Source organism: Amblyomma maculatum, chromosome 9 (assembly GCF_055883805.1).
Source record: "Amblyomma maculatum isolate TAMU_Amacu chromosome 9, ASM5588380v1, whole genome shotgun sequence".
NCBI classification, from domain to species: Eukaryota; Metazoa; Arthropoda; class Arachnida; order Ixodida; family Ixodidae; genus Amblyomma; species Amblyomma maculatum.
This window is the reverse complement of record NC_139352.1, coordinates 10,364,990-10,377,502: the sequence shown is the minus strand read 5'-3', so window position 1 is coordinate 10,377,502 and position 12,513 is coordinate 10,364,990. Positions and strand designations below refer to the sequence as shown.

At 48.1% G+C, this 12,513-nt stretch overlaps 2 protein-coding genes across 4 annotated transcripts in view; one reads left to right on the top strand and one right to left on the bottom strand.

Moving 5' to 3' along the window:
* The window catches only part of LOC146178253 (uncharacterized), a 44,509-nt gene extending 35,952 nt beyond the window's left edge, over positions 1-8,557 (bottom strand). For all 3 annotated transcript variants that reach the window (XM_084578057.1, XM_084578058.1, XM_084578059.1), the window contains exon 1: positions 7,916-8,557. In XM_084578057.1, the coding sequence (XP_084434183.1) occupies positions 7,916-8,276 (361 nt within the window). In that variant the 5' untranslated portion in view covers positions 8,277-8,557. The remainder of the gene's footprint in view (positions 1-7,915) is intronic.
* Positions 8,558-8,600: 43 nt separating this feature from the next.
* LOC146178252 (uncharacterized) lies at positions 8,601-10,492 on the top strand. Its single transcript, XM_084578055.1, has one exon. The coding sequence runs from the start codon at positions 8,827-8,829 to the stop codon at positions 10,132-10,134; it is 1,308 nt and encodes a 435-aa protein (XP_084434181.1). The 5' UTR covers positions 8,601-8,826; the 3' UTR covers positions 10,135-10,492.
* Positions 10,493-12,513: the final 2,021 nt, after the last annotated feature.

The following is a 12,513-nucleotide window of genomic DNA, read 5'->3' as shown; positions in this document are numbered from 1 at the left end:
AGTTTTGCGCGCCTTTATAAGTAACTTTTTTCGCCACAGGCCACGAGAATAACGGGTCCCTAATGATTGCAGCACGCCATTCTAACTATTATTTCACCCCACCGCGGGTATGCAAGGGTTAGGGAGCTCTACTGCTGTGTTGTGCCTAAGGATGCGAGATCGAATGCCGGCCGGGTACCACTTTTTAATGGAGGTGAAACGCAATGCGCCCGTGCGTTGTGCGGTGCCAGTGCATGTTACAAAACCGCAAGTGGCCGAAATTTCCGGAGCCTTCCACTACAGTGTTTCTAATAGCCTGGCCACTTGAGCCTTTAAAAGGCGCCTACCTTTACATGGTTATGGCATGGGTCACGGCAGCGAGCTTTAGAGGTATTTTAAGGCTCGGAGATATCCCTTTTCAATACCGGAACAAGCTTGCAAGGTACCTATGGGATTATTAGGACGATGTCTAGCAAGTTATTGATTTAGTGCACAAAACCCAAACCATGCTCAGCCACGAAAATGGGGGCCCATTCTCCTCTCTTCTGATAGCTAGCTGGGCCATCAAAACACTTAACAACGTATAAAAACAATGTATGAATCAGTCAAGTAGATTCTATTTGCCCTTATGACACCGTTTTGATCCGCGAGACTGTAGTTCTCTGCGTCCCTGCATATGATGAATACAGTGCGGGGCACATCGAACGCTGTCATTATACATGCCGAATAAAGGCACAGGTGCTGATAAAAGTAAACAGAACACTATACTACCCTCAGATCTTTTTTCAGACGTTGCCTAACATAGTTAGCCAGCTATAATGGGTGCCCTCAGGTATAGCAACACTATTGGGCTTTCATATGAAAAAAACGATATTTCCTAACTTCTGGAAGACAAGCCAAGATTCCAGCTGAACCGGAATGTTGTGGTTCTTTTACTGATTTTCCCACCTTTACATTTAAAATCATACCTGAAGTTTCGAATCCAGCGGTGTAAAACGCGACCGTAACTGAAGCCAGCCACATCGTCGGGCATTTCATTGCTGCGGAAAAGCTTGCTCACACAACCAGGTGTACAGAACTGCAAAATGTTTTCTGTTTTCCCCTGCGACCTTCCACAACCACCGATGTTAACTACAACTGCTCAGCGCACGTACACGGCGCAATGCTTCTGCAGGTGGTGCGGAGAACGCATGACAGAAACGCTATCTCGCGAAATTCCAGCTCGTACCAGCTGCTCTCTGGATAACCGATTCTAGTGTGCACAGGACGCCATCCAAAACAGAGGCATTTGCGCAATAACCGTTGTGCCCATGTGTAGCGCAAATATTCATATGACCTACATTTGTTGACCACTTGTTTCACTCTGGTGTGCTTACTTATATCAGAATGATAGCTACTAATTCCAACATCGTTGCCTTGTGCTCCGCTGCCAACGCGTTCGACCTCTCTCCCCAACGGTTCAAGTAAAGCTTTCCTCTGCTAGCTTCAGCCGCCTTCATTTCATTTCATAAAAGCCATGAATGACCAAAATAATATATGGTTTTAAAAGAATACAATACAACGTATTCGCAGTTTTTGTTTTTCGTACATGTAATCTGCTGGTCAGCCTAAGCACAGAACGCCTGTTGGGTGGCATGGCAGCCAGGGAATCACCATCAGTTTCAAGCGCATAAATTCAGAAAACAAATATCAGATAGGGGTATTCTATCCTGTCCGACAAAACAAAAAAAGAAAAGGCTGTGAAAAGTCAATAGCAATAACCAAAGTCCGAAGATGTAGAAAAAGACAGTTTATTCATCCAAAGTCGCAGACATCTTTATTTTTGCATTGTCGCTAAGTACCATTTTCTCTTGCTTTTTATCGTTCGACATTTTTTTAATATTAAAGAGGTTCTCGCTAAGTTCGGTAAATCTTCCAGGGACATAATACTTCCTTAATGTTACCATATTTAGTGAAAACTTGAAATAACGTGTCTTTCTGTTTTTATTAGTGTTTCATTTTTCTAGACAGTTATTGTGAAATCACTTGAGAAATAATGCAGCGGAACCACGGAGAACTGAAACATATCGCGCACCTTTGGTATCCGTAGTTTTGAGTACTTTTCTTTTGTGGAATCCATACATAAGGTTGTTCCACAAGTGATGCTATTTACGATTCGTTTGATGTGCGCGTCTCTGTGAGAACAATAGTATGAGCGCTGCAATCATTTATCAGAGCACACAAGTCATCTCTTCTGGAGAAGATACTGCGTACGTTAGTGAACAAAACATTCAGATCAGTGTTCTCAGTGCTAGTACCGCCACCCCTGCAGAGTATACTTTCCCACATCAGGCAGAATACGACCAGACCCGAGGGTGCGCGGAGGCTCACTGTTGGCATTGTTCAAAGCAGGTCCAACCTCAAATACTGCATCCCTTTCTACACTATAGCTGCTACAGCATTTTCCATTAGCAATTAATTTGTGGTGCTGTAAATTAACCGGTAGATCAAACTGTTATAGCATATTTTTCCAACGGTAAGATGCAACTGTTGTATACTTTCCTCTTGAGCGATGCCGGTAAGCTGCTAATCATAATCTGGGAGTGCTTGCCAAATCCGCTTCATCCTAATCTTATTCTCCTTTTTATTTCCCTTTCATGGTCCAGATCTGCAGTTACCACCTGTCCTAAGCAGACATATTCGCCTACTACTTCCAGTGCTTCGCTACGTAACGTAAACTGCTGTTCCTTCCCTAGGCTGTTGAACATTGCCTTAGTATTCTGCATATTGATTTTCAAGTCTACCTTTCTCATTTTTTTGTCTAGGTCATCAATCATTATTTGCAGTTCATCCCCTGAGTTACACAACAAAAAAAAAGGAAATGCCACTATAGCGACCCACAGTCAAGAGAGCGGGCCCGGGAAAACTCCCCCGATCTACCATGGGGAGTAGCGGAATGGGATGGGATGAAGATAATAGATAATATAAATAAGGAATGAGTTATGGGTGCTTGGAAGAAATCTGGGAAGATCCAGTTTTAGCCTTATATTTGTTATTCTTGGCTCCCATTTGGGCCTCCCTGACCAGAATAGGGATCAGTCGAAGATAGTCGAAATTTAAAGTTGGCTGAACAGTTACGGCACCAATTTTGCTGCGTTATCCGAGCATCGTTCTGCTTCCGTCGTCGCTGACAGCCTTGTTTTTCGTCCCAATATAAAAATCCCCTGCCAAACCTGCGTCAGTGTGACGCCACGTGTTTTTGTGATGTCACAAACACGTGATCATTTTGGATAACAGTATGCAGGGGACGCCACGAGACACAATCCTCCAAAGTGTCTCAATGCGCCAACTCCCCCACCGCTCCGAAAGGGCGCGGGCATCGAGGCACTGAATAGAATAATGGTATATTTAACCGATCTAAAACAATAATTAAGATATAAGAAAAAAAGCGAGCATGATAGCAACTGCTACCACCCCGTTTCGAAGGGGAGCAACGAGCGGAGTGACTCGGCTAGCACGGCACAGTAAAGGAGCACGTGCTCCAGAGTTTTCACCGCACCGCAGCCACCGAGAAAGGATTCGGTAAAGAGCGGAGGCTCCCATAGGGCCCAACGGACTTTGACACCTCCGCTTTCGGTTAAGGCACGCAGTTTGAATGCAGATATGCGCTGCGCCCTGGCGCGCAGTTTTGAATGCTAGCAAGCGCGTCCGTCCTGCCACGCCCCGGGGGAGCATTCGTTGTGTTAGGTACGGTCTACTATTATTTCACAGCCAAGCTCTATACCTCTGCCGTCCAGGGAAATTTTCGTGTTGTCGTAAGCAAAAAACGCCAAGATAAAAATTGAATACAAACAGCATATCTCCTTTTAAACCAAGAATACTCATACAGCTCCACAAAACAAGCATCAGAAGAACATGATGGATAATAAGGCGTGTGTCAACAATGGAAGACAGTTCGGCGTGTACAGGTAAAGACTGGGTTTGCAGCCCCTTCGAAATGGGGTTGACGTCATTCGAAGCCATCGTGTGAAGTGCAAACCGTATAATGTATGAAAACAGCGCCTGCAAAACAATGCGAATCATGTTCCTTCTCCTCGCTTGTATTTCCCGGTAAAGATTACGGCTACGCAAGCTACTCCGAGTGTAAAAGCCCCGAAAAACATAGAAATAACGTAGTGACGTCATCATGTTCTCATATATAACAGCAAGACCGGTCTATCAACTCATTCAGTTCATTCCAGGCTACCATGGTAGACCACGAAAAGTAGACACGCCAGAAGAACAGCGTGAATATATTGTTGTACGAAAAGAACAAAACCATGTGACGTCGAAATGGGTAATTGGGTTTCGTTTACAGCATCGCTGTCCAACCATTTTCACAGCGTGGATTGAAGCCACAATCTCTTCCTAGATATGTTAAGCACTGTAAAATAAAATTTCGTGACAATTGCTGACTGACCATCAATGTAGTTGCGTCACGGCCTTTGCCATGTAGCAGTATTGCAGAAAAGGCGCCAAGTGACAAAAAGTCTACACAAGGCAAGAAACAATACAGGTGGACAAATGTAGCATGACAGATTTACAAGGTATCGCAAATGATGCGTAAGAAAACACAAATTATATATTACAACGCTCACAGTGCACTCGCGGCTCTTTCAGAAATATCACGCTGTATTTTATTTTAAACACATATTTCAAGCAAATAAACTGCAAGCCGTCTTGGTTAAATTATTCCGCAGGGAACAACATTGCTTTGAGCTTAGCGACCACACTCACGTGCTTTCGGGTACACGACCTTGCTAGCTAAATTCCAGCAGGTAACGACTTTAACAAAGTTTGAAAAGTTTCCAAACACAAATATTATGCTGTAAGGCTGAAATAAACTGAAAAGCATCCAGACTCCAAGCAAAAATTACCTTGCATTGATTTCACGATGAAAATTTAATTAGCACTCGTTATAGACTTCATAGCCGCACTGCACAGTAGTTTAAATATAGAAATGATTCGATTATACGCGTCGTTGTATCCCGGTTCTCTTTGGGATGAAAAACGATATAAACCAACCAACCTTACCACGCAATTTTTTCACGTTGTCAATCTACCTACAATGCGAAATTACGCACTGATACTCGTATCTCTCAGAAAACATCAGGGATATCTATTTCGTGCTTATTAACACATTTTCAGGTTAACAGTTATATTGCTGTTGAAATACACGATCTTCACTAACCCCCGTGAAATGGCAAGCCGAAACTCAAAGCTCAACAAGCCTTTTGAATCGTGGGATTCCGAAGATTTCTTCGAGACCCTTGCACGTATGCAGCAATTGTTTCACCAGGACACGAAGCAAAGAATGCTGGTTGCTGGAATCAGGAGGAAAATTAGCAGTGTGTACACTTTGTAAGGGTTCTCTGGGCCCCGTCAAGCTGCAAAAGCAGCTCTTTGCCAGGAGATCCCTCCAGTTGTACTGGTGAAATAAATAAATGGAAGTATTTGTTGCTGTTAAGCCCCGTTTACCAAAAACTGCGTAAGCAAGCGAAACGTAAGAAAGCTGTAAAGGAATGAAATTACGAACAGGGGTAATATGCTCTTCCGAACCTTGCACGCTGAACATTTTTGCCCACGCAAGATACACACGTCAAACTGCACGACGAAGATTCCTACTAAAATTTCCAAGCATTGCTTCATTCTCCAACGTTAATCTTTGGCTTCTAAAAGTTGCATTCACAGCAGACAAGGCGTTTCATCTGATAAAAAATATTTCGCACACCGACGGCAATAACAGACAAGCTACCAGCCATTTGTGTTCGGAGCACTGAAAATAAATGCGCAGGTGGAATGCATGTTTTCTCAAACGGAGATAACGGAATTATTGGCGCACCACTTCTCAGATATCAAGGTTTTCAGAAAGATCTAAGTGTTGGCTTTTCTCTGGCCATATTTAAAGCGCATTCAAGTGATCATTACGTATTTGCAAAGCGGGTTTTCCCTGTAACAGATGATTAAGTCTTCGGCGCACAGGTTTGTTTTTCTAGAAGCTTTGTGATTTGAGCCTGTTGGTATTCGGAAATGATGATGATCTTTGTGCGTTATCGTTTTTTTTTTTTCTGGCAGTCTCAAAAATAATGGTCCCGTACGTATCTATGCGAGAACACTAGTCTTTAACACATTAGCCTATTCCTTTTATGTTCAAATTTCACCCGGCCAACGCACATCACCCAAAATAAATTGTGCATTGTTGAATACCATAAAAAGAAAACGCCCCAATATTTAAAACTGAACGCAAAATCACGCAAAACTAACTTTTAGGCAAAACAAGCAAAGAGCCTAAAGCGTGGGCGCGCTGTTATCTGCCTGCGCACCATCCGGCGATTACGTACCGCTACTTATACGTGCTCGGCCATGGCTGAGGACATAGGCGCCAGTCAGAGTGATGAGATAAACTGCTTGGAATGTAGTTTGCATTCACCTTGTCTTTGCTGGAAGCTGCCGGGGCGTCACGAGCTGGCTGACCCATGACGTGCGCGCCGGCGCCTGTTCACGAGCTGCGCAATTCAAGGAACTGGCCGGCGCGGTCAGCCTAAACTGCTTGAAATGCAGAGTTGTTCGGCAAAATATTGTTCATCACCTTGCCGCCCTGACAAACTGCAGTAGTTCCGCTTCGAAGGCAAAGAGAGCCGTAAAATAAGGGGTCTGTCCTTAAGAATAAACACGCCACCCGCGGAGACTGTCACGCCCTTAATCTGCTTTCGTCTGCGCCGGCGGCACGACAGATACCAGCGGCACCCGCGAGCGCGACGCAAGTGCGCCAGAGCTCGTGGCGCCATCCATTTAGAGGAGCTGACCTAACGTTGTCAGTCATGAGTCATTTCCTGGGGCCAGATTTCGCCGAATGTCCGCTCTTTACTAAACCCTTTCTATATGCCCCAGCCATGGTAGAAGGATTTCGCCATAGCCGTCCCATCATCACTGCTCGCATGTCCGGGGTGCATACGTGATTCCCTGGGCCACACACACCCAATGCGCGCACGGAGGATCATCGCGCGCTGAAGCCGGGTTAGCGATCGCCCACTGACCATATGGATGCGAGGCGAATAAGGAGCGGGCATGTAAATTAGCGAAAACCACTGGCAATGAGAAAGAGTGCTAGAACTCGAAGTCCCTAACCAACTACACGAACGTTTGGAGGCCCCCTTAAGCTGAACTTGCCGCTACATCTACTGGACGACATATATTCGCCCAGCTAGGCATTACTATTCCTGCAAAAAATAAATCACTAGTAGCAAGCCCTACCTACATTTACACTTCAATCTAGGTGAAACTATTACCTAAAAACCGCCATTTAAATTATTCCAGGAGCACGATTTATCCACTTGCTCAACGCCTGCTGCACATGACCACCCCTACCTCTTCCGATGGGCTGAGCTGAGCTCTTCTGGGTGTCTGCGCACTTGGGAAATGCTGGCAGCGAGGCCTTTGCCCGAGGCCAAGAAACTGTTCACAGGCGGAACTTTTGTAGGGGATTTCTCGAATGATCGTATGCACTCGTTTGTTGAGTTCACCGCAAACTCCCGCGCTGAGCGCATGATCTGCCCTTCACCCCACCCATCCCTCACTACCTCAGCAACCGCAATTCAGGCAATCTGACGTCGCCTACAGACTCGTACGCTCCCGACATCATTCAATCTCTCTAAATTTAGGCGGGTATTCCCAAGTGTACCTTGTGCTACCACCCTAAAGCCAGCCTTAATCACATTCGTTTATCCTGCCAGACGTCCCCTCCCCCGTCGGAGATCTCACGGCGGTCAGTGGATCCGGTCAGGCAGAAGCTAGCCGCCAGCCGAGCCGCATACGTCATGGACTAACACGACATGAACGTTTAACCGCGAATGGGGTCGAGCGGAGATTCAAGTGGTCTGCAAGTAAAAGCTTTTCCTCCTCCTACGGATGCGCTCACCTCGTGCGGTGCGTGGATCGCGATGCTGCGTCCGGAGGTGGTCGTCGAAGACCGCGCACACGCTCTCCAGCGCGAGGGGCATAGTTTGTGTGCGGAGGTCGCGAGCGCGTCGGCGCAGTCGTTGCCTCGTTGCCGCAGTGACTGGGGATCCACTGTGCGCGGATAGCCCAGCCGCATTATACGAGGCGCTGGAGGCGTGCACGAATCTAGCACAACAGCGGAGTTCCATGGATGTTTGTTCGAAGGCATCTGAAGGCGAGGCAGAAATCGCACAGCAGCGCACATCTGGGCGGCGGCTGAGCGAGTTCGAGGAGACGTCCAGACAGCTCCGCCATGGTGGAAGACCTCGAGAATGGCACATGCTGCGGCCTAGGTTGTTGTAGGGCGGTGATGGTGGCTGCCGCTGCTAGCGAAAACACAAGGAGGTGGTGGTTGAGCTCCTCGTAGATGACACGGTTCCAGCCAACTTCTGGACTGCATAGAGCCGCTCAAGTGTGGCTACCATCTGCGGCCGGTAAGCACATGGAGCACATGGCTTTGTAGAGTCTTAACGAGTGGGCCCCGGCAGTGGATTTGTCTGATGAGCGACATACTGGCTTCCGCGGAATGCGATGCATTGCCGATTTTAACTCCGACGTTGTTAGTGCGCTCGAACGCTCGAGCAAGCGGAAGTAGTGGGACAGATTACACCTGCTGCTACTGCTGGGCGTGTCGGGCGCTTTTGATAACGGCTGCTGCGCTCCCATGCTTCGACGCTTGATGTATGTGCAACGTCGTATGCTTTGCTGTAACTTTTCTATTGCGGAGGCGACCAATGGGAGCGGACCTTCAAGAACAGAGGGTATAAATAGAGCGGTTCGTAGATCAGCAGCTGGACTCCGTGCATCGCGTGTGCTGTCACGAAGGGGGTTATGGCATCCGAGCGTTTAGAATCTGCGATAAGCAGAGTAGGTACGGAACTGTCGCGGCTCTCGGCTTGTGATGACAGATTGAAGAAAGTGCACAAAAAGGCTGGAGCTGTCGTCGCTGAAGTGACCCAGAAAATTGGTCTGCTCACTCACAGATACGCTGGTGGGACCGGAATGCCATTCGATACAGGTGAGCTGCTCGTCCGCCTGAAAGCTGAGACAAGTCTCTGCTACAAGCTCTGCAAACCGGGCAAAGCCACTTCACTGCGCCTAGTCTTCCCCAAGAAAACGATTGGCGCTCACTCAACATCGGGCGTTGAAGAAGATATTAACCGGCGCATTGCTGGCATCCTGCGGGATGGCAGAGAGGAGTTCGTCGCACAAGGGCAAGAAAACCTCTGCGCACAGCTCGTTTTCACTTTATCCGGTGACGACTATGCCACTCACGACGTGAAGGTGTGGACCGCCGCTACGCACGACGTAGCGCGTCTCGAAAGGCCCAACAAAGAACGTCACCAGAACACGCTCAATGCCGTGTATGCTGCCTTACCGCGCCTTGTTGAGGAACGTGTTAGCGCGTTGCTGGGTGATGGTGACGATTTCGACAGGTCGTGTGCATCGCCAACGACGGGACAGCTTCCGAAAGCGTTGGCTGAACGCGTGATCCTGTCAGCGCGGCTTGACGCAGAAGACGCCAGCTGCTGTTCAGATATACTGAAACGTTTGGAAATCTTCGAGAAGCGAGCGGCCACTTTGCGCCAACTGCTGAACCAAAATGACCGACTTCGTGACATACAGGCCTGTGCAAAGACTTACGAGCTGCGCACCGACGATGTCCTGAACGCCATTCACAGTCTTCGCGACATCCTCTCATCGCGACAGCATTACTGCAAGTCCCTCGTTGCTGAATCTGCCGCCAACGCTAGATCGCGGGATGGAGCTGGAGAAGTTTCAGTGCAACAAGAAAATGCCAAAAGTGACCCGCCGACAGACCACTGTACCACGCTGGAAGAACGCTGCAGGAAAAGTTTGCTTGCTGCCAGAGGCCATGTATGTGCGATCCTTAAGATGGATGATAGACAGGCGGTCATGCATGCGGACGCCGAACGCTTATTGGCTCGAATAACGGAAAGCTGCCGTGGCAGCGGGGAAACTTGGTGCAGGAATACGAGGGCCGCAGTTCACCGCGACAAAAAGACCACCATAATAACTGAGCTGTTCAAGGAGTTCCATGCCAATCCTGATCGCTTCTTAAAGCGAATGCGGAGCGCGATGAGTAGCAGAGGCGCTTCTGGTGTTCCTGAGAAATGAAGACTGTGTTTGAGAAACATTTTTTTCACAACTGGCTAGGCAGTGCTTGCGTTTAGGTGAAGTGCCTGATAATTTTTTAATGCCTGTAGATTGTTTTCTTTTTTTTTAACAGTGTAAATAAATTCTAACTGGTTTCATTTGAATGGAATGTAGTATGATATAGTGAATTGAGTATATTAAATACTTTATTTAAATAGACGTTCTCATACTGGGCTGCACGGCCAACTTTTGTGGGTTCCGCGATCCCCCCGTACTGCCCCTCCCCAATACCTCCTTCTCTGCTCGCTACGTGTGCGGGACAGCCTCAGTTCGAACTATGTTGAAACCCATTTTAGGGCATTAAATGTTCTTATCTTGGCTCGTGCCTTGGTTTCGTGCCGTCAGCGTAGGCACCGTCTCCTTATCAATGCGCCTATAGATGCTGCGCTCCACCTGCTATTTTAGTTGCGACGGGAACGCGGCGAATTCGGAAGAGTGCCCATTTGCTCCGTCATATAAGTTCTTGTCATACGTATGCCTAGAACACCGGTGTAAAACTTTGTAGGGGATAGCCCATAACGCGACGCTTGTTGGAGTACGTGACAAGGTTGATGAGCAGGTCCCGTTACTATATGAACAAAACACTTGTCGAAACCCATTGCCAGCGCCTTCAGCTCGATGATGATGATGAATGATGCAGAGGGCCCACGCGAACAGTGATTAAAAATATTAAAGCACTCAAATTAACATTATACCAAACAACTAGAAAGCAAATATATTGTTCACGCACATAAATGAAGGCAGTTTACGTTTTTTGTCTGGGGAAAGAAATGTCACATTTGTAATACCATCTCAGCTTCGTTTAGCGACCTCTTTCGGTCATTAGTATTCGATGCGTAGGTGTACGAGGCTCGGAGTGGTGGTAAAACTTTATTATTACACAGATACAGGATGGGAGTGAGCCTAGAAGGCGGCGTGTAGTCTTTAGGCCCGTCTAATGTGCCATATCCGTCGTATTCCGTTATAGTTTACACGTGTGAGATAATTGTTTTGTTTCACGCGGGGTGGGCGCGACAGCGGCCCCAGTTCAACGCTGTGGGCGGTTTTTTGCAAGCGTGTGCGTGAAACGTAGGTTATCTGTCAAACATTCAGTATTTCGTTGTGCTGGTCGTGGTAAAGGTCTACCGCGAGGCAAAGACAGTACGTGCTCGTTGAGAGTGCCCCGCCTGGGTGGTGCAGTGGTAAGACGCCCGACTACTGTGCCGGAGTTCCCGGGATCGAATCCCGGCCTCGGCGGCTGCGTTTCGATGGAGGCGAAACGAAGTGGCGTCCGTGTGCTTTGCGATGTCTGCGCACGTTAAAGATCCCCAGGTGGTCGAAATTACTCCGTAGCCCTCCACTACGGCTCCCCTTTCTCTCTATCCACTTTCACTCCCACCTTCATCCCTTCCCTTACGGCGCGGTTCAGGTGTCCACAGAGCGAGTGTGACAGATACTGCGCCTTTCCCTTCCTATGAACCAACCAACCAAGCTCGTTGAGAACGTAGCTGCAGCTGCGCGTGCTAATTTTCGGGCGATACGACGCTCGGCTTCCCGAACATGTCACATAAGTGGCGGCTTATCGTGCAAATACACGTCTGCATGCAGAGCGTCTCACTGCATCGTTTTTTCACTGAACGTTGAAGCTGCAGGTTTTATTGCCCTCAAAACACGTGTCACATTTTGCAAAGCCTTCGCTCCGCTCTCTTTGCTGCATGTTTTGCTTACTGCGTCACACTAACGCATCAACGTCAGCTGAGTGTGCTTTAGCAGGTTCCCTCGCAGGTGACTATTGGTTGGTTGGTTGGTTCACAGGAAGGGAAAGGCGCAGTATCTGTCACACTTGCTTTGTGGACACCTGAACCGCGCCGTAAGGGAAGGGAGGAAGGTGGGAGTGAAAGTGGAAATAGAGAAAGGGGAGCCCTAGTGGAGGGCTCCGGATTTCGACCACCTGGGGATCTTTAACGTGCGCTGACATCGCACAGCACACGGACGCCACTTCGTTTCGCCTCCATCGAAACGCAGCCGCCGAGGTCGGGTTCGAACCCGGGAACTCCGGACAGTAGTCGGGCGTCTTACCACTGCACCACCCCGGCAGGGCTCTACCGTTGCTGTCATCTGCAATCCCACACTTGAACGCGCGACAAGGAACGCCACGCGACAGGAACGATGGTGCACCGTCCAAACACACTTGCCGGAGAAAGTGGGACAGATACTGCGCCTTTCCTTCCTTTCAAGCCAATTAAAATTATGTGTAGCAACTGCAACTAACACCGATAAGAGGCAAACGATGAGAGGCAAATGATAGGCGAGGAAGCGACTACATTTCGATGGAGGCGAAACGAAGAGGCGTCCGTGTGC

What these genes read in the sequence shown, in the direction of transcription:
- LOC146178252 (XM_084578055.1), top strand. Translation starts at nt 8,827, where the DNA reads ATGGCATCCGAGCGTTTAGAATCTGCGATAAGCAGAGTAGGTACGGAA.